The sequence below is a fragment of the Protopterus annectens genome, chromosome 8.part1 (assembly GCF_019279795.1).
Source record: "Protopterus annectens isolate FY-2018-M chromosome 8.part1, PAN1.0, whole genome shotgun sequence".
Lineage (NCBI taxonomy): Eukaryota > Metazoa > Chordata > Ceratodontiformes > Protopteridae > Protopterus > Protopterus annectens.
Window position 1 is genome coordinate 365,507,285 of NC_056742.1, and position 22,907 is coordinate 365,530,191.

A 22,907-nucleotide genomic window follows, 5' to 3' on the forward strand; every position below is an offset into this window, starting at 1 on the left:
CAGTTATTCACTTTCTGACATCCGGTTAAATACTGAGGCAAGAACAAACAAAAATGTTCCCCAACGGGGTACTTAGCCAACTCTGATTCGGTCTGAAACTCCGGTTTCGGAAATATTTCAGAACGCCAACCTGCACTCGCAAAACTGCTTCTGCATCGGACCACGCGGCAAAAAAGACTGAGGATATGACGCCGGTCATGCGCATTAGTACCCTGACGTACTGACGTCAGTCTAATGCGCCCTGACCGACGTCAGCCTTATACTCTGGTATTCGGGCCGACTGGATGCGGACTATACCCAATAGTAAGGACTGCAGCAATGGAAAACGAAGAACATCTCTGTCTTGATGAAAAATGAGGAAAGGTTCCACTGCCATTAGTGCCTGTAGTTTTGAGACTCTTCTAGCTGAAGTTATTGCTAGCAGCAGGGCAGTCTTCCATGATAGGAACTGAAGATCTGCAGAGAAAGCTGGTTCAAAGGGAGGTAGCGTTAATTTTTCCAGAACAAAATTGAGGTCCCATGTTGGTGTAGGTGCTCTCCTGGGTGGTCTAATATTTTTTGCCCCTCTGAGGAACTGCCTTAGAAGTGGATGCGAAAATAAGGGTGGATCCGTGTTGTAGTGGGCCGAAACAGCTGAAGCATGGATTTTAATGGAGGAGAAAGAAAGTCCTTTGTGCAACATCTCAGTTAAATACTGCAGAATGTGAGGCATGGGAGGCTGAATTGTGTCTTGGCCTTTAGCTTGGTTCCAGGCACAAAACCTTTTCCATTTGTCCGAATAAGCCTTTCTGGTGCTTGGCCTCCTAGCTTCCAGAATAACATCCATAACTGCTTGGGAAAGAGAAGCTGGCTGGATGCTTAGCTGATTTGCCATGCAGCCAGATTTAAGGTTTTGAGCTGGCTGTGAAGAATCTGATCGTTTTGTTGTGTGAGTAAATGGGAAATTTGTGGTAATATCCATGGTGGGCAGTGGGCCATATTCCTCAATAGCGGGTACCAGTGCTGGCATGGCCAGTCTGGGGCTATGAGAATCAGTCGTGGTCTCTCCTTTTTGACTTTCAGTAGTACCTTGTTGTGAGGAGAGGCAATGGAGGGAAGGCATATACTGTCAGATTTTTCCAACTGAGAGTGCGTCCACTTTCCAAACTTGATGGTGAAGTGCCCTTGTACAAAATTTTGTTAGTTGATAGTTTTGAGGGCTGGCAAACAGATCTATGTCTGGAAGGCCCCATTTTTGAGTTATCATTGTAAATACTTGTGGATCTAGTTTCCACTCGTGGGGATCCATGATGTTTCTGCTGAGGTCGTCTGCCAATGTATTCTTCTGTCCTGGCAGGAATTGAGCTTGTAACTGAACTTGGTAAGCCAGAGCTGTGTTCCATACGGTCATTGCTTGCCTGCACAGAGGGTAGGAGTGAGTACCCCCTTGTTTGTTTATGTACCACATTACTGTGGTGTTGTCCGTCTTTATTGTCAGTTGTCCTGGATGCAATAGATCCTTGAAGGCTGTCGGAGCTTTCTGTACAGCAAGCTTCTCTTTTTGATTGATGTGCAGATTCCTTTGATCTGCAGTCCATACGCCTTGAACGCACTGTCCTGCCATGTGAGCCCCCCATGCGTAATCTGATACATCTGTTGTCATAGTTTGCCTGGCTGGGGGCAAGGTGAAAGTCTGACCCTTGTTGAGGTGACATGCCTGTGACCACCATAAAAACTCCTGTTGTAGGCAGGGAATGAGAGATATCATTGTGTCCAAGCTGTGGCTGTGTTGAGACCATACGCTTTTTAGGTACCACTGTAATTTCCCCATATGCAGCTTTGCAAATGGTATTAGCAGTATGCAAGATGCCATGAAGCCCAAGGCCTGCAGAATTTTTCTTGCAGTTAATTGGGCCATTGTTGCCATTGTTTTGAAATATTGAGTCAGTTGTAGTTGTTTGTCTGGCGTCAGATAAGCCTTCTAGCCGTTGTATTCAAGCTGGCACCCAGGAATGTCATATTTTGTGAGGGTACTAGTTTTGACTTCTTTTTGTTTACTGTGTACCCCAAGCAATTTAGTAGATGTTTAACAAAAGCCAGATGATGTAATTCAATGTCCTTGCTTTCTGCTTGGATGAGGCAGTAGTCCAGGTATGGGTATATTTGAATTCCTCTTTGTCTGCAGTATGCAATTACTGGTGCCAGGCATTTTGTGAAGACTCTGGGCGCAGTAGATAAGCCAAAGGGCAGTGCAGAGAATTGGTAATGGGTTGAACCTGCAATGAAATGGAGGTATCTTCTGCAACTGTGTCTGATAGGGACATGCAGGTATGCCTCCTTGAGGTCCAATGTTACTAGCCATGCTTCCTTGCCCAACATGGGAAGAAGCTGCTGTAGTGTTAGCATCTTGAATTTGGGTACTTGTAAGTAAGTGTTTAGAATTGAAAGGTCCAGAATTTGTCTCCAGGCATTGTCCTTTCTGGACACTAGAAAGAGCCTCGAGTAAAATCCTTGATCTTGCTCTCGAGTAGGTACCAGCTGAATGGCTCTCATGTCCATGAGAGCTGTAATTTGTTTTTGTGCTTCTGCCCATTGATTTTGTGGCAGGTTTGGCATTCCTCTTTTCATTGGCAAGGTGTGAAAATGGAAACTGTATCCTCGTAAAATTATGTCTAGGACCCATTTGTCCTTTGTGACAATGTGCCAGTTGTCTGAAAAAAGTGCGAGTTTTCCTCCCAAGGGGGCTGCCAAGAGAGAGTGTTGCTTGGCCAGATGAGGTGCAAGTCATTGAGTTTACCTTCTGGTAGATTGGGACCTGTCTTCTCCTCCCTTCTGTGTTGTAGTGCCCCATTGGCGAGGTTTGTACTGGGCTTGTGGTTGTCCTCTGCCCCTTGGGCGTCTGTATTTACCCCTCTGTGGTCTGTCAGTAGCTGGAAAGGACCAATTTTTTGTTGGCCAGTTTCTGCTGAAGCGAGGGGGCTGTACCTTTAGGAAATCTTTGACTGTCTGCATAAATTTTGCCCTATCCTCCATTTTCTTTAAGACGACTTCTGCTTTAACTCCAAAAAGAACATCCTGCTGTAAGGCAGCATCTAGACGTTTTGCTTTAACATGATCAGGTAGAGTTTGTTCCTTTAACCAAGCATGCCTAAGTATAACAGACCCAGTGACAGCTGCTCTGCAGAAGGCATCCAAAGAATCAAACCCACATTGCAAGGTATGTTTGCCCACCTGTTCAGCGGCATGCAACAGATCCTGCATTTCTTTCAATTCAGATTGTTGAGAGAGAGTGGTCATTCTTTGCTTTAACTGAGAGATTAGAAATTGCTGATACTTAAGCATGCGAAATTGGCAATTTAGTGCCCTCATAGCTAGGGTGGCTGAGGTGTAAACCTTTTTCCCCCCACCTGTCTACTGCTCTAGAATCCCTCTCAGAAGGCACAGGATTTTTAGCCATAGAAGCCTTAGCCCCCTTGGGACCCTGGGAGATTGTCTCTGGGTCAGCAACAGGGCTTTTGTAAAGAAATTTGTGGGAATCAGGCACTCTATAATATCTGTCAGGCTTAGCAGGAGGTACAGAATCAGGGTTAAAACTGGATTCTAAGTAAACATCATCCACAATGTCTAAAACTGGTGGGATGGCAAGTGGTCTGTGTTGGGGGAGTAAAAGAAACTCTCTGAGCCTTTTCTTCGAGTCAGAGTAGTCCTGACCTTTCCAGTGAAAATGTTCCCTCATAGTGTGTAAAGTTTCCCCAAAGGAGTAATCTTCAGGAGGAGAAGCTGAGGGAATGGAATCCTCAGCGTCAGAATCTTCATAAGGGGAGAAGGAGTAATCTTGGTCCTCAGAGGAGTCTGAGGAAATGGACACTTGTTCAGAGGATGCATAATCTTCCTCTTGTCTAGGCCTTTTGTCAGGAGGGGGCTGGGAACCCTTGATTAAAGTGATCAAATCTTCAGCCATTTTGAGCATCTGTTTCTTAGGCATGGGGCCTTGAACAGGGGACTGAAGTGTAGTCTTTTGAGATTTAATAGGAGTCTTCGTCTTACAAAACGTTTTAATGGTGAGCGTTGTCGGTCTGAAAACGCCTTCATAAACTGATGGCGTTTCTGCAGCACCATCTTTTTCAGCAATGTCGTCGGTAGGGCCTGAACTAAATGGCTGTGTCGGCCTGGTACATTCCGTCAAAATTTCCGAAGCGGTCTCGGGTTCCAGATCTGCAGTAGTCAGGGGCTGCGTCAGAGCCTCACTGAGGACCAGAGAACCGGAGACCGGACCAGCAGAGGACTCGGAATCTGGCTTAGGCCTGGGCTGTCTGTCCTTATCCTTGTGTTTTTGTGCATGCCGGTAGTCGGTTGCTCCGACGGCATGGTGTAGTTAAATTTCCTACTGAAGTAGTGTTGTGCAAAATCAAAGCGTCTTTTAATAGTACGCTTATTAAACCTAGCATAAAAACGACTAGTAACGTCGTGGTCTGGGCCTAGGCAAGGTATGCAGTAAGAATGAAAATCCTTATGAGGTATTTGCTTCCCACAAGAAATATAATTGTTAACTTTTTCTGACATCGGTCTGAGGCAAGAAAGGTTTCCCCAACAGGGTACTTAGCTTTATAGAAGACTTCGGTCTGAAATTCGAATTCGAAAATCTCAGTAGTCGGCCGACCGGCACTTGCGAACTGCTTCTGCTTCGGGCACCGCAAGGCAAGAAAGACTGAAGAAAATGGCGTTGGTTGCATTATATATACCCCTGGCGCACTGACGTCAGGGAAGAAGCGACAGCAACCGACGCCGGACCAAGACTTTGGAATTCCAGCCGACTGCGGGACCGCCTGACGACAGGATAACCCAAGTGTGATGACTGCAGCAGGGTAACACAATGAACATTAAAAGGAATATCTTCAGTTACAAGTAAATACACCACAAAGGTTGTACAGGATAGAAAAGGTATAGAAAAGTTCAGCTAGGTCAGAGGGGATGGAGGGAGGGTAACCTGGACTGCAGCAGTGTGAACACTCAAACATCTACATTTATGGTAGGTACAAAACTGTACTATGTTCATCGTGTTACACTGCTGCAGTCATCACACTTGGGTTGAATCCCAGAGCTAAGGATGGGTGTTGGAAATAAACAGGGTTTGGAGAGACTAGTAAGCCCTACAGAACTGCAGTGGCAAAGCCAGCTCTGGTTTTAGAGTATAGATGTAAGTGATAGTGTTTTGTGAAGGTGTGCACTGAACTCCAAGTTGCAGCCTCCAAAATATCCTTGGTTGGTACCCCTCTGAGGAAGGCTGTTGATGTTGCTCTAGCCCTGGTGGAACGGGGCCTGATGTTACCAGGTACAGGTTTCCCCATGGTGTGTGTAGCAGAAACGGATACAATGTCCTATCCATTTTGAAATTGTCTGTTTTAAGATAGCCTTTCCTTGTGATCCTGCAGCATTGGATACAAAGAGCTGGTCAGATTTTCTGAAAGCCTTAGTTTTATCCAAGTAGTAACGTAATTGCCTGTGAATGTCCAAAGAGTGTAGGAGCCTTTCTCCTTTGATCTGGGGGTTTGGATAAAAGGTGGGCAAATTAATGGTTTGGTTTAGGGCCACACTGGATATCACCTTTGGCATAAAGGAAGGGTTAGTTCGTAAAGAGACTCTGTCTTGATGAAAAATGATGAAAGGCTCTACTGCCATTAGGGCCTGTAGCTCTGAGACTCTTCGTGCTGAAGTTATTGCTAGCAGCAGGGCAGTGTTCCATGATAGAAACTGTAGATCAGCTGTAAAAGCTGGTTCAAAGGGCGGTAGTGTAAGTTTTTCCAAAACAAAGTTGAGATCCCAAGTTGGTGTTGGTGCTCTCCGGGGCGGTCTCATGTTCTTAGCCCCTCTGAGGAACTGTCTTAGTAATGGATGTGAAAATATAGGAGGATCCGTGTTGTATTGAGCTGAAATAGCTGAGGCGTGGATCTTAATAGATGAAAAGGAAAGTCCTTTGTGCAACATCTCAGTTAAATATTGAAGAATCGGAGGAATATTTGGGACAAGGGGATTTTGGCCTATAGCCTGGTTCCAGGCGCAGAATCTTTTCCATTTGTCTGAATAGGCTTTCCTGGTGCTGGGCCTCCTGGCCTCCAGAATGACATCCATCACAGCTTTAGAGAGAAGTGCTGACTGGTTGTTTAGGTAATTTGCCATGCAGCCAGATTTAATGTCTTGAGCTGGCTGTGTAGAATCTGATCATTTTGCTGAGTGAGCAGGTGAGGAATTGGAGGTAAAATCCATGGTGGGCCTTGAGCCATGTTCCTTAGTATTGGATACCAGTGTTGGCGTGGCCAGTCTGGAGCAAAGAGTATCATTTGTGGCCTCTCTAATCTGGCTTTCAGCAGCACCTTTGCCAGAAGAGGCAGTGGAGGAAAGGCATACACTGTCAATGTTTTCCAACTGAATGAGAGGGCGTCCACTTTCCAAGCTAGTGTGTGGTATGTCCTTGTGCAGAATTTCCACAGTTGGTAGTTTTGGGGATAAGCAAGCAGATCTATGTCTGGGCTCCCCCATTTTTGAGTTATCATTGCGAATACTTGTGGATCTAGTTTCCACTCGTGAGGATCTATGATGTTTCTGCTTAGATCATCTGCCAATGTGTTTTCCTTTCCTGGCAGGAATTGTGCTTGTAGTTGAACTTGGTAGGTCAATGCTGTGTTCCACAAGGTCACTGCTTGCCTGCATAGGGGGTAGGAATGTGTACCCCTTGCTTGTTTATATACCACATCACTGTGGTGTTGTCCGTCTTTATTAGGAGTTGTCCTGGATGTAGGAAGTCCTTGAAAGCTGTTAGGGCATTTTGTACAGCTAGCATCTCTTTTTGATTGATATGTAGAGGCCTTTGATCTGCAGACTATTTGCCCTGAATACACTGTCCTGCCACGTGTGCTCCCCAGGCATAATCCGATGCATCTGTTGTTATAATTTGCCTGGCTGTGGGTAAGGTAAAAGGCTGACCCTTGTTGAGGTGACATGCCTGAGCCCACCATAGAAACTCCTGTTGAAGGCAGGGAATGAGTGGAATTATTGTTTCCAAGCTGTAGCTGTGTTGAGTCCATACGCTTTTCAGATACCATTGTAATTTCCTCATATGCAGTTTTGCAAATGGAATTAGTAGTATGCAAGATGCCATAAATCCCAAGGCCTGCAGAATTTTTCTTGCAGGGAGCTGGGCCTTTGTTGCCATCATTTTGAAGTATTGAGTCAGTTGTCCTTGCTTGTCTGGCGTGAGATAAGCCATCTGGGCCATTGTATTTAAGCTGGCACCCAGGAATATTATGTGACTTCTTTTCGTATACTGTGCACCCTTGGTAACGTAATATGTTTTTGACAAACGCCAGACGCTTTAAAAGAATGTCCTTGCTTTCTGCTTGAATAAAGCAGTCGTCCAGGTATGGATATATTTGAATTCCTCTGTCTGTAGTTCACAATTACTGGTGCCAGGCATTTTGTGAAGACCCTGGGCGCAATAGATAAGCCAAAGGGCAGTGCAGAGAATTGGTAATGGGTTGAACCTGCTATAAATCGGAGGTAACTTCTGCAATGTTGTCTGATAGTGACATGCAGGTATGCCTCCTTGAGGTCCAACGTTACTAGCCAAGCCTTCTTGCCCAGCATGGGAAGAAGTTGCTGTAGTGTTAGCATCTTGAATTTGGGTACTTCCAGACGTGTTTAGAATTGAGAGGTCCAGAATGGGTCTACAGGCTTTGTCCTTTTGGGAAACTAGAAAGAGTCTTGAGTAAAATCCTTGTCTTTGCTCCTGTGTAGGAACCTGTTGAATGGCTCTCATGTCCATGAGAGGTGAAATTTGCTTTTGAGCCTCTGCCCATTGATTTGGTGGCAGGTTTGGCATTCCTTTTATCCTTGGTAAAGTGTGAAAGTGGAATCTGTACCCTTGAGATACAATATTTAGGACCAATTTGTCTTTTGTGATGATGTGCCAGTTGTCTGCAAAAAGTGCTAGTTTTCCTCCCAAGGGAGCTGCCAAGAGGGATTTGCTTGGTAGTCCGAGGGGTAAGTCATTGTGTTTGTCTTCTGATAGTTTGAGACCTGTCTTCTCCTCCTTTTTGGATTGTGGCACCCTATTGTCGAAGCTGGTAAGAGCCTTGTGACTGACCTCTGCCCCTTGGGCATCTGTATTTGCCCCTATGTGGTCTGGCAGAAGCGGGAATGGACCAGTTTTTGGTTGGCCAATTTCTGCTGAAACGAGGGGGTTGAACCTGTGCAAAATCCTTGACCATCTGCATAGATTTTGCCTTATCCTCAATATTCTTTAAAACCTCTTCTGCTTTTACACCAAATAAAACATCCTGCTGTAAAGGTGCATTCAATACCTTTGCTTTAACATGATCAGGTAAAGTTTGTTTTTTAACCAAGCATGCCTACGTATGACAGACCCTGTCACTGCTGCTCTACAAGAAGCTTCCAATGAATCAAATCCACATTGCAAAGTATGTTTTCCCACTTGTTCAGCTACATGCAACAAATCTTGCATTTCCTTGTAATCAGGCTGTTCTGTATGTGTGATCATTTTTTGTTTTAATTGAGACATCAAATATTGTTGATATTTCAGCATGTGAAACTAGCAATTTAAGGCCCTCATAGCTAGAGTAGCTGAGGTATACACTTTCTTTCCCCATCTGTCTAGTGCTCTAGAATCCCTTTCAGAGGGTACAGGATTTTTAGCAATAGAGGCCTTAACCCTTTTGGGACCCTGGGAAATGGTTTCTGGGTCAGCAACAAGGCTTTTATATAGGAATTTGTGAGAGTCAGGGACTCTGTAGTATGTCTGGTTTGGCTGGTGCAGGAGGTAGTAAATCTGAGTTAAGGCTAGATTCTGAATAAACATCATCCACAATGTCTAACATGGTGGAATACCAAGTGGTCTGTGCTGGGGTAGTAAAAGGAACTCTCGGAGCCTTTTCTTAGGATCAGAATAATCCTGACCTACCCAGTGGAAATGTTCCCTCATGGTATGTAAAGTTTCCCCAAAAGAGTAGTCTTCTGGGGGAGATGCTGAAGGGATAAACTCTTCAGCATCAGAGTCTTCATAAGGGGGAAAGGAATATTCCTGTTCCTCAAAAGAATTTGAGGAAATTGAAGCCTGGTCAGAGGAAGCGTAGTCCTCCTCCTGTCTTGGCCTTTTATCAGGAGGGGGATGGGAACCCCTGATTAGGGTAATTAAATCTTCAGCCATCTTAAGCATGTGTTTCTTAGGCATGGGGGCTTGTACTGGAGACTGCTGTACAGTCTTCTTTGTTTTTCAAGGGGTTTTCAGCTTTGCATAGGATTTAATAGCGAGTGTAGTCGGTCTGAAGACACCTTCTGCAACTGAAGGCGTTTCAACTGCACCAGAATCTCCTTCAGCCATGGAGTCGGAAGGGTCTAAAGGTAAAGGCTGTGGAAGCCTAGCAATCTCCGCTTGGGAATCGGATGCCGCCTGGGGTTCTAAATCAGCATTCGTCAAGGGCTGCATAGGCGCCTCACTGAAAACCGGAGACCCAGCGACTGGCCTAGCAGAGGCCTCTGAGTCTGGTTTGGGTCTCGGCTGCCTGTCCTTATCTTTGCGTTTTTTATGCATTCCGATCGTCGGTTGCTCCGACGGCATGGTATAATTAAATTTCCTACCAAAATAATGTCGGGCGAAATCAAACCGACATTTAATAGTTCGTTTGTTAAACCTAGCACAAAACCGACAACCTGTGACGTTGTGGTCTGGGCCTAGGCAAGGAATACAATAAGAATGAAAGTCCTTATGAGGTATTTGCTTCCCACAAGAAATGCAATTGTTAACTTTTTCTGACATCGGACTGAGGCAAGAAAAGGTTCCCCAACGGGGTACTTAGCTTTATTGAAGACGTCGGTCTGAAATTCGATTAGAAAATCTCAGGAGTCGGCCGACCGGCACTTGCGAACTGCTTCTGCTTCGGGCACCGCACAGCAAGGAAGACTGAAGAAAATGGCGTTGGATGCCTCTTATATACCCCTGGCGCACTGACGTCAGGGAAGAAGCTACAGCAACCGACGCCGGACCAAGACTTTGGAACTCTGGCCGACTGCGGGACCACCTGATGGCAGGATAACCCAAGTGTGATGACTGCAGCAGTGTAACACGATGAACATCAGGAATTACAAAACAGCAATGAGGCAACATTTTAAAGCTCCTAGATATATTACAAAGGCCAGAATATTTAGCAAATTTGCATGGAAATGTTTACACAGCTACTTCTATACTCCAAGAAACCTTCAAATGATTTTCCCTCAAGTGCAAAGATGTTGGAGACGTGAAGGAAACAAAAGAGGGGAATGTGTGGCGTTATCCAAGTTTAAGGACTCCCTAGAGAATGTCCTGACAGTTATTGGAGCAACATACGATATTAAGGAGATGATGTTGCCGAGTTGGTGTCCAAGTTTACAACTGTTCAGACAGACTACAGCCTTATTACATCCACTGTTTGTCAGCAGCCAAAAATGCAATTACTCAAAAGCTGAAATCAAAAATTAAACCAGCTGTAAATGAAGCACTAAAAACTGTCAACAAAATAAAAGATCTAGAGTTGGGATCATAAAAAGATAGAGGAAGTAATTTTCATAATGCATGGTGCATCTGATAACACACACAAAATAATGCTCAAATGGAGTACCAAAATAGTTAGTTAGGAATTGAAATGTGTAGGAGTATGTTTTAATACAGAACAACAGGACAACATTATGATGGAAACTGTATGCATAGTATATGTATACAACAATGAAAAGTCTTTGTGATCTTTTTCATTGTTACTAACGTATCCAAGTTCATCTCACAGATTAACAATGTGACGAATAAATAAAATTGTTTTAAAAAAATCCTTCTCCAGTTGCTCTGCCATTCTACCCTACCATCAACTGAAACAGCTTTACTTTATCAGTAAAAAACACTTCTCATTTACTCCCTGTAGACCTACTTACTGAAGACATTTCAAAACATTTCAACAAACATTGGTTCAAAATCTTTACAAAGAACCTTTGCTCCAAACTGGTCTTGAAAATATTATTACATCACCCTGATTGTTAAGACTGTTCTGTACCAGGAGGTGGTGTTTAAAGCCCAGCTAATCAGTCAGGAAGCCTGCCTATTGCTATATAAAATCTCAGTCTAAGTACGAGTTCCCTTGATGGGATGTACTCTAAACAAAAATGATCCTAAAAACTAAGGAGAACAAATAGGTTGGCTGTGAAGTGAAGCTGCAAATTCTGTTTAACATTTGAATGACCCGCTTGCATGTGTGAATACTGTTTGCTTACTTGGGCCGATTACTTTTTCATGGTGGTTATGCAGCAGTGAAGGGAGAATGTATGACCCGAAGCCCCACCCCAGACAAAAGCATTTTTACTTTTCTTTTTTTCTTGTATGTTTGGCTGTGTGTGTGTGTGTGTGTGTGTGTGTGTGTGTGTGTGTGTGTGTGTGTGTGTGTGTGTGTGTGTGTGTGTGTGTGTGAGAGAGAGAGAGAGAGAGAGAGTGTGTGTGTATATATATATATATATATATATATATATATATATATATATATATATATATATCTACACACACACATACACATACACATATATATATATATATATATATATATATATATATATATATATATATATATATATATATATATATATACACACACACACACATACACACGCACACACATACACATAATAGATACTGTGGATGCCTGCAAGTACAGGGACAGAATTTGATTACTCAGTTGCTTAATCTGCTTTTTAGTGTTTAAGCCTACAACCATATGATTACATATATCCTCTGCTAAATACACAATTTATCTAAACCCACCCTATCAAAAAATCTCAAACTGGACATCACAAGGGTGGAATTCCCTGTATACTATAAACCCTTGCCTACCACCACATGCAAACCTACCACAAAACAGTAAAAAAATGGCATGTAAAAATTTGTGATTTCTTTTTTTTTGCATGTTTTTTGTTTCAGTTTTCAGTACACAGAGCTTAGTCCGAGTTAGTTTATCACATTATTGAGCCGGTTTAGAAAAATTGTCTCCTTAATTATAAATACTACTAAACCAACCACACAGCAAAAAATAAATGAATCCATATACTCAAACACGCAGACTCAATGAACAATGGCAACACAATGGCTTTTAAGACCTTCTCACCCACCTGGCCAAACATGTAGACATAATGAAGGGAAATCATTATAATATAAGTTATACCTGTGCACAAACACATAAATCAACAATTGTCTTACAGCAAATGCATGCAGGAGCAAACAAGAAAGACTCTATGCTGGCAGAACAGAATACCATCTGTGAAAAAACATAACAAAACAAATCATGGAACATGTGCAAATTACCCTTAAACAAAATACAGTTGTTCTAGCACAGTGTTTTGCAAATGCACAATGACCCAGAAGTCTAATAAAAGTATTCAGGCTAAAGGCTAGAATTCATTCCCAGTAAACTTGTTTCTTCCTTTTTTATACACTCATTACTACAGTATAAGTAAACCATAAGTATCAGTGCACCATCCAGACATGCTGTATGACAGTCTGTTTATTTAAAGCCTAATCTCCATTACATAAGGGTCTGATCCTAAATGCCCAAAACAAGAAAAAAATGTCCCAGAGCAACTGTGTGAAGGACCAAACTAGGAAAACCAAGGCAAAAAGAGTACCATGTAGGAAAAATAATTACAAATCTCTCACGATGAAATAATTGGAAATATCCAATTATTTCATCGAGATCACCATCACCACCTCACTCTTAATGCATCTCTAACACTATTCCCCTGCCTCTTCTACCTCTTCCCTTCCTCCATCTCCAACCACTCTTTTAATTCTTACAGTCTCAAAACAACCTACCTGTCTAGTCTGTCTCCTATACTCTACCTCCCCTACATCTCCTACAAGTCATTCTTACTTTCCTTTCTTGTTTCCAAACTCCTATACAACTAGATCCTACCCACTTAAAATAAGCATCTGCCTATTAACTTATTTTGCTCTAAGCAGCTTACATAATATTGTAACTAGTCACATTTTCTTCTGCTAATTGTTTAAAACCTTGTTTGTAACAACTCACACGTTTGTCTGCCAATTGTTAATACTCTGTATACTTGAATTGCCTGATGAGCTTTTTTTTCTCTCCAGGTCTCTGTTTATAAGATCCTATAGCTAATTGTTACAACCATGTTTACTAAAATTAAATAAATTGTTTTCTAGTCCTGATGAGCTTTTCTCCTCGGGTCTCTGCTGAAAATGACCCAAAAAGCTCAGCCAGACTAACCCGGTTAACAAATGTAAAATAAAATAAATAAATAAATAATATGAAAAATTCAAACGCATTCACAAAATGCACATTACAAGAAAACATTTTTTAAACTATTTCTTTTTTAACTACTCACCATCAGATGTGAAAAATTTAGACATAATTTTCAACTTACTCTCAGTGTATTTCAGTGACCGGAAAACCTTCCGTTGTGGTGTTACTCGTTTGATGTGTGGATGATCCTCCAAAGAAAGCACACCATGTCGTTGCTGCTCCTTGATCTGAATTACTTCAAAATCACTTGGATAATCACTGGCTGGGTTATCTCGGGGAAGAATTGTCCAGTCCACCACATTGCTATTTTTCAAAGCACTTGAAATGAACTTACTCCTAGCATTGGCTGTGAAGTAACCATTAAAGGCTACAATATATTCTGGAAAAAAACATCAGTATAAAACCTAGTCAGTGGTATAGAATGCAGTTGTAGTGTGAAACAAACATCATGCAGTTAATACAAGGAGGTTACTTAAAGAAGACTTGTTCAATTTAAGGAGCCTAATTAGTGACCGACCGATTTTAATTAAGTTGTAATTTGTTTATACAGTGTGTTAAACTTGAGACGAACGTGTACAATACCTCGTTACATCCAAGTGATGCCTCCAAGTGCATTTGCAGTTAACGCCTACTGATGCCTCTAGGCATCAAATATTGCTTGTTGATATTTGCATCAATAATTCCAAAACTATGCTATGTACAAGGTTTTAAAAGATTTCAACTTAAAGCTTACACAATGGCAGACTCAAATGCATTACTATTTGACCTCTGTCTACTGCATGTAAATAGATATCAACTGTTGTTTTTATTAATTTATATAGATACGTTTCACATTTTTTAAAATATCTGAACAACCAGGTAGCACAGACAGAATTCCTTAGCCTTATATAAAAGCTGTTAGCTAGATGAATAAAGTGCTGCTGACAGTATGCCTGTAACTTGAATGTTTGCTGAGATACTGTAAGTTGTTTACAAAATATTACAAATGTGATCGCTACTGTGTTTGCTGTGACTTGTAAAACTTGGTTTAATAAGACCTAGAACCTAAAGAATATTACCACTAAAAAAATAGCTTGTACTGAAGACTTTGCCATTTACACTTCTTTCATAACCCCACATGGTTCCAGACATATGAACATTTGTTTGAAATGGGAGGACATAATTTGATTCTGTCAAAAGGCTTATGCTCCACCCATTGGAAGTTACAGTGCAAACTTCCTGAGCTCCACTGGAGTGAATGAGATACATTTAAGTTTATTGGGGCCAAGTAGTAGAGTGCCGTTTACTGAGAGAAAAACTATTTTTTCCATTAACAGCTTCTGCCTCTGAACCAGGCAAGGCACTGTTCATATTGTTTCCACTCTCTCTCAAGGCTAACACAGATAATTATGCACCTGGAAGCATTCCCTTTGAGGACTGATTATTTCACTGTAAATACTCTCACAGTCTGTTCAAACTGTCTATAAATGCTGAAGTATTTGACTGGATGTTTGGCTATCTCTGCCATAGCTGCTGGCCTTAACAGTTGACGTTGGTGTTTCTATCTTGTCAGGTAAAATGAAGGGATCTTTTTTGGTAAAAAGGAATGGAAGGATTAAAACCTTTGCCCAACACAGAGTTAAACAAGTTATACACTAGGCTAAATGTTGTTCATGCAGTGAGACTGAACAGACAGTGCAAGTGAAATGCATTCCTACTTACCATCACTTATATTACTGTCATTTACTTAACTATTAGTTGCATGCCATATACTGCAAAATATGCTACGTACGAAACATAATATACATACAAGGTACAGCATGCCGTTACACAACATTATGCTGTAGTGCACCAACACGCAGCTAGTGTGTTTAGACTAATATGCTATACTGTACAAGCCAATTTTCAGATTTAGTTACGATTTTCATAATTAGTTTACATAAATACAGCTTTTCCTAATTTTATTTACAGACTCTGGTCATAGCACTGTTATCTGACTAAATCTTGAATCAAACAGTACATTTCAACTTGCAACATAATGGTACAGTCCAGCAGGATGTCTCAGAATAGTTGTATAGTGCCACAGTCCATACATGCAGTTAGAGAACTGAATGGAGAAAGTACAACACCCAACCATCACTACAGGTAAGAGAAGTCAGTGATTTAAGTGCAATTAGTTTAATACATCATCTGTGTTAGTTCAGTAAGTACATCCTGTCATGTTGCTTCTGCTCAGACTGTGTTTCTTGACCTTGAAAGAATCTACAATCATGATGCTCAAGAGGGCAGATGAAGCTGGGCAGATCCCCAGAGATCCAAAAGCATACTACTGATTTACGGCCTGCTATAAAACACCTTCCTTGACCCCAGATGAGGAAGAAATTCTTAAATGTACTCTCTGAATTACGCATACTGAAAAAAAATAAGTTTATGACGGTTAACTTCAACCACCTATTGAAAAACTGGTGCACCTACACCTCAAAAGCTGGGGATGTCGAGAGCTCCAAGATGGCTGCACACCAAGTAACAGCTTGTTTCTAGCTCTCCCACTGTGAAAACAGAAACTCAGCAGAGAAGGCCGGCAGACTTCTGTTTATGGGTGAATTTCAGCAACTGGCTAGTAAAGTACACTGCCTGGATGCCAGGAATAAAAAAATACAGACCTGGAAAAAATCAGCTACAAAAAGTGAGGAAGAAACACTGACCAGGGAGAGTTCTGCAGCTGTTCAGCAAAAAGTAATGCAACCTTCAGACACAAATTCCAATAACCTACAGGAGGATACAAGACAACTGCATACAGACCTGATTACAATAAACCAAACACTGATGGAGTACATCTACAAAAACAAAAGGCTAGAACAGGGGTGTCCAACCTTTTCAGTTGCAAGGGCCGCATTGAGTCAACAGAAATGGTCTGGGGGCCACATGTAAAATATATCATTGCAAACGGCAAGTGAGGACCCAAAAAACATAACACTGAAGAGCAAAAAAAAAGGGGGGTCTCTAAAAAAAGGGTCTCTAACGACGCGTCGTAAACTGAAGAGCAAAAGACCCCAGGTATATGCAGATTAATACAAAGTCGACCTACTGGCTGTATTGTAGGTGAATTTGAACAATGAATAAATTAATAAATGCATAATATTTGCCCTAAAATTCAATATCTCATTCTAATTATTAAAAAACACAGTTAAATCTAACATCTTAGTTTAACATCAAAGTTTATTTGTAAAAAAAAAATAACAGGTATGAACCTTTCAATTTGTATGAGATCACAGCCCTTAAGACTAAACAACACACCTGATACACTTGTAATAGGTGACTCTCTATCGTCAGGCACTCTGACGTCCCGCTCACCAGGCTGAACAAGGAGAGGGTCACGGTGAGCAGCCTGTCGGGCGCTAGGATCCGCCACATAACACAAGCACTCAGGTCACTGCAAGGCAAGTACAAATATGACTCAGTCATTGTCCATGCTGGTGTGAATGACCTGAGACGTACCTCCCTGGACTACATGACAAGAGACATAAAGGAGCTCTCTGAGCATGTAGACCAGGCCGGTATGACCCTGACCTTGAGTAGCATCTTACCCTCACCAGGCCCATAATTGAGTACAATGCCCCTTTTGGGATGTACCTTACCAGACACCTGCAGCAACTGGAAAGACCCCAAAAGTACCTCACCAAGAGGATCAAAGGGCTCAAACAGATGCCATATGCTGCCCGGTTAAAGAAACTCCAGCTCTACTCAGTGGCATACCGCCTGCTCAGAGGCGATCTGTGCCTGACGTATAAAGCCATGTCCAACCTGGAATTAATGGACATGCTGCACCTCAGAAAATCCAAATTCCATTGAGCTACGCGCTCGAGAGACTTGAACCTCAGCACTGAAATAAATAGGACATGCTGGAGGGACAGACTCATAACCCAGAGGCTCCCTTCACTCTGGAATAAAATCCCAGTCCAGGTTAGGCAGAGTCCCTCATTGACTCTCTTCAAGAGGAATCTTGATGAGTGGATGGGAGATCATAGATTTACTCCAGGTATCACTTCTGTGTCACTGTTAGACAGATACACAGTATACTAACCTTGAAAAAGGGCATAGCAAAATTCATTTTAAAATGGGTGGCGAAAGCCAAACACACTCTGGCTAGGCTTGTAAATGCCCTAGAGCAGATAGCCTAGTATGAACCTATAATGTTTGCTCATGTATACTACTGAATGTCTTTAAAAATGACGACAATATGTTTTCCTAGGGCCTCCTTAGAAAAGGTTTTTTTTTGACTAAAGTTAAACCCAGTAAAAAAGTAATATGAATAAAATATTTTTAAAAAAAACAGATAAAGTGAGAAGAGTAAGACTGAAGCCCTCACGGCATCCAATAAGTGAAAAAAACAAAGTTAATGGAAACAAGTGACATATACTAACTTGGAAATGTTGCATTTAAGACATCTGCAACAGTAAAACACTGTCTGCAAGCACTACTCAATTTATGTTTATCAGCCTGAAGACATGTGCCATGCTGTATTTTGCATAAAGACTTGGATTTGTGATGCAGATGTGTGTTTACATCCCTCATTCATACAGGTATATTTTTACCAACAAAATATTCAGTGCTGATAGGGGTTGATAATTAATGGCATTAATACACAAAAGTGAAAACAGCAGTCTGAGAAGAATAATCATCGAAAGTAACTAAACATATCTATCAGATCCCACCATTAAAAAATAGCAAGATGCACTTTAAGTTGTACAACAAATGTAGACGTCAGCAGCATTAGAACTTTAATATGTACAGCTCAATTTTACAGTTTTGCACACCACTGCTCTTTTGTTACTAAATCAAATGTTCATCAGATAACCATATGGATGACATTTAACAGTACAGGACTTCAATGCTGAAGAACACAGACCTCCATATACTTTGTTTAGTAGCTCTTTCATTTGCCTCACTTAAGTATCTTAATCCTCCAATATTTTTTATGCTCTGTCTTTTTTTCTGAATAATTACATTCAATTTATTCTGTGAAGCTCTACACTACAGTACAGTTTACAAAAGGGGGGCCCAACAAACTTTTTGCGTTAAGTCAACACTCTTATCAATCTTTGCAAGAATTCTTAGATTCCATATCCTACATCAAATGCAGTCTGACAATACCACAAATGCAATGCCAGTTTGCTATCCAGATTTGACATTATACAATCTTTTCCTTGAGGATCTTGTATGTAACCAAAGTTAGCTTGTTTGCATATTGTCCCGCTTGATTAACGACTCAAATACCGTTCCTCTTCCAAATATATTAATCTTGCCAATGTACAGTAAACTTTCACAACCAGCTCTAGTTCTATCAATTATGCCGAGAAACCATTCCAAACCAAAAAACACACAACACTTGCAGGAAATGACAAAACAAGAAGAAAATTATTTAGCTTACCTTTTACTGATGGAGATGTAGTCACTGTGACTGTAATGTAAAATAAAATAAATCCTCCTTCGTCGCCGCGATCTCACTCCTTAACTAACGCAAATGTAAAAAATGACCGAACGGTGTTTTGGCGCATGTGCATACCAGCGGAAAGACGCTGGCATAAAAAAATGTGAAAAAAGTAAGTTGGCGCATGCGCAGAACAGCTGAAGTACGCGGACGTGTAAACATACGAAAAAAAAGTTAAATTTCAATTTAAGGGTCGCGGGCCGCATGGAAGAGCTCTGAGGGCCGCATGCGGCCCGCGGGCTGGACACTCCTGGGCTAGAACAAATGGATGAAGCTTTAAACACATCAATCAGATGAGATGATAAAGCTGCAAAAATCAGAGGTCGAAATGAAGAAAAGGCTGGTTGAATATGAGACTGCTCAGGAACAGATGTTTAAAAAAAAAATAGAATTAGAAGCCAGAGCACATAGGGAAAGCTTGGGACTTTCAGCTATACCAGAGAAGCTGGAAGTAACAGACTGCATTAAATTTATGAAAGCACAAACAAGCAACTGGACTGGTATTCCACTTCTGAATGGGCACATAGTGCGTATGCTCTAAATCTAGCTATAAAGAAAGCAACCTAGACCTTTAATAGTAAAGATGCAATCCTACCAGCAGAAAGAGTTAATTTTGTCAAAACTGTGGCAGAAGGACAAAATACTAAAATTAGGAGCCAGCAGAGTGTGGAGAATGATTACTCACTGTACACCAGGCAAAAGAGAAGTAAATTCATCCCTCTACTCAGAGAATGTTGAAACACAGGTGTGAGATTCAAACTGCTGCATCCAGCTGTCTTCAAGGTATTCTTCCCTGGAGGGACAAATCATTTTTTTGATGAAGTGCATGCTAAACAGGAAATACAAATGTTTGTCCAACAAAAACTGAGCTGTGAAACAGGAGATTCGACTTCTTGTTCCTCTGGTAATAAAGACCGCAGGGAGACTGCACCTGTGAAACCGTTCCAGTATTTCAATGGAAAATGTTGGAGAGAAGGAAGGGAGTGCGAGGGTTGACTAGAAGAATTGTGAGTACATTGGAAATGAAGCAGAGACAGGATTTGGGTGATGGAGAACAGTAATGCAATCAGTTACAATGTGGGATTACAATTCAATAATTATATTTGTGAAATATGACAGCAAAAGAAAATCTAGAAATATTGGACTTCTTCAAAATATGTCTGCTGAGTGGGGGAGTAAGTATATGCCCTACTTCATGTCATTAATGTTCGGAAAAATACTTTGGGGAGGGGAAGAGAGGGGAAAATGCTAACTCTAACTAAAGGAAACACTTTATTTTCTTAATAGTACTCTATCGATGTTGCATGGTTTTCTTTGCATGTTATTTTTGGGTGTAATGGGGATTGTAAACAGGTGGTGTTTTTATTTTTCTCCCCTCTTTTCTTTTTCTTCTTGTGCAGTTTTGAGAAATAGACAATGTAATGATAAAAAAGCGAAAAAGGGAACCTGGTTAAGGGGGCATGACAGAGTTCAAACTAATGTGCTTTTTTTCATTCTTGCATAGGGAATGACTGATTAAGGACCTTTGTTTTAAGACAAAGAGCAAATAAATGAAAAAGAAAATTGAATATTATAAGGCCTTTTCTTCTAGCACTTGCAAATATGTATACTGAGTAGCATTTCTGCAGCTGGTCTTCATGCTTCAACAGACACAATCTGATAAAAATAAACTGGAGACAGTCTGGTGGAAGGAGAATGGCCGACGGAAAAGAAGAAAAAAGAACAGAGAAACTGACTAGGACATAATGTTCCCTGAAAAAAATTGGGTTTTACCAGGTGTGACAGCCTTAAAGATAATACAAAACCGATCAGACTTGAAGTTCTCTCAGACTTTTTTAATGCAATAGTGATACAAATATAAACAGATGCTTTTGTATTTTCTTGTTCGCCCTTCTTGTTTTCTTTGTTCAGTTTTGAGAAATGTAGGCACTGCAATGAAAAAAATGGGGGGGGGTAGGGGAGAGCAGAAAGGTCTGGTTAAGAGAGTATGACAAAACAAAAATCAGTGTGCTTTTTCCCATAATTGCATTGGAAAGTGACTGGGTAGAAACTCCAGGCATTATCTAGTAACAAGTTTATCACAAAGCATGCAAATAAAAAACAATACTGAATATTGCAAGGCTTTTTTTCCCTGATAAACAAGGTACGCTTAGCAGTTTTGTGTCTGGTTTGTGTGTCACTAGAAGACAGTTTCATAAAGAGAAATGGCTTGCAGAAAGTGTTTATTGAAAGCATTCAAGTATTCTCTCAACTGGGAGAGTTATAAAAATATACAAAATCAAATAACACAGGCTGCACCATGTGTCTTAGTATAACTAACCTTTCTTTTTGGTTAACTTTAGCCTGTGCAGCTATCAACTTGGAAGTTAGGCGCTTATTAGGAAGCAAAAATGTCAATATTTGAATATGTACATAGTTTTGCATTATTGTTAAGTTCATAGGTTTTAGGAGGGGTTTTTTTTTGGGGGGGGGGGTTGTTTGCCCTATTTGAGGGCTTTCAAAAAACAAAAAGTTATGCAAGATGTGACATAGGCACAAATGAACATGACTTGAAACAACTGTATAAAAGACCAACCTGCCGAACAGTAATATACATGTAACATAAAAGTTGGAACTAGACAGCAAAAGAGCAGTTATCTATAAAAGGTGGTAATAATGACTATAAGAAAATGATGCTTTCTGTAATGTCTTTTAATCTGAATGGTCTTAGAGATAAACACAAAAAAGAGAGTAGTGAAATGTATTAAAAATGTAGAGTGCAAATAGCGATGCTACAGGAGACACACCTGGAAAGAACCAACATGTGAATTTGATAAAAGAAATATTTTCAGAATGGTTATTCAGCAGAATAATTGGGGCAAAGGAAAAGAGGAGCACATACATTAATTGCAAGAGGAGCTCTAACAGTGAAGATAATAATGGAAGATACACAGTATTAAGAGGCTACTGGCTAGGGAGGAGGATTACACTGGCATGCATTTACATCCACACTAAAACTGCTGTAATGGAGCTTAAGAAAATTCTGGGAGAAATAATCAGCTTTCACCAAGGAATATTACTTTAAGTGGAGACTGTAATTTGGTTTGTAACAGCGAAGATGTGTCTGGGGGCCTAGAAGGGAAAATGATAACAAGAGAAGGTAGATTTTTGAAGAAATTTATGAAAATGTTTTGGCATGCAAGATGTAAATTCAGTACTAGGAGTGCGGAGTGAATTAACATATTACTTACTGAGATGCAAAAGCTGGGCTAGGCTAGATAGATTTTATATCTCAAAGGAACATGTGCATTTAATTGAAGGTTTTGAAACGCATCCGGTAACTATTTCAGATCATGCACCAATAATAACTAAAATAAAACGCAAGATAATGAAATAAAAATGAGACACTGGCGCTTTCCCACCTATCGGCTGAAAAGGGAATTTAAGGAATGGGTTGTAGAATTAATTCAGGAGCTACTAGAGAAAACAGAATTATCTTCTGAAAACATACCTATTATCTCCCGAAAACATAGCTAAGGAATGGGATAAAATTAAAGTGGAGTTTAAAACTAAGTTGGAAATAAAAGAAAGGAAGATATGGTTAAACATTAACAAGAAAGTACAGTTGTGTACACTTACCATAAATGTAGATATTCGAGTGTATTCACTGTTGCAGTCATTACATTTGGGTAATCCTGCTGGCAGGTTGCCCTCAGTCGGCCTGAATTCCAAAGTCTTGGGTCCTGCATCGGCTGTCGCCGCCCCTTCCCTGACATCAGGTCGTCAGGGGTATAAAAGATGCGGCCAACGCCATTTTAGTTTTTCTTGCCCCAGATGTCAGCTGCCCCCTAAAAGGGTAGCCAAAATGTATATGTATATATAAAATTACATGCAGCAATATAAACTTTACCTTCATCCACAAGCAAATACACCACATAGGTTCCATCAGAATAAAAGGGGGGATGGTGGGTGGGTAACCTGGACTGCAACAGTGAATACACTCGAACATCTACATTTATGGTAAGTGTACACAACTGTACTATGTTCTTCATGTTTCACTGTTGCAGTCATTACATTTGGGTAGATTACCAAAGCTATGGCTGGGAGGTTGAAGCTAAACAGCGTTAGGA

General features: G+C 40.9%; 1 protein-coding gene across 1 annotated transcript in view; it reads right to left on the reverse strand.

Annotated features, from left to right (window-relative positions):
• The window catches only part of MBTPS1 (membrane bound transcription factor peptidase, site 1), a 1,726,871-nt gene that overhangs the window by 1,481,221 nt on the left and 222,743 nt on the right, over positions 1–22,907 (reverse strand). The window contains exon 3 of the mRNA XM_044081940.1: positions 13,450–13,707. Coding sequence (XP_043937875.1) covers positions 13,450–13,707 — 258 coding nt within the window. The remainder of the gene's footprint in view (positions 1–13,449; positions 13,708–22,907) is intronic.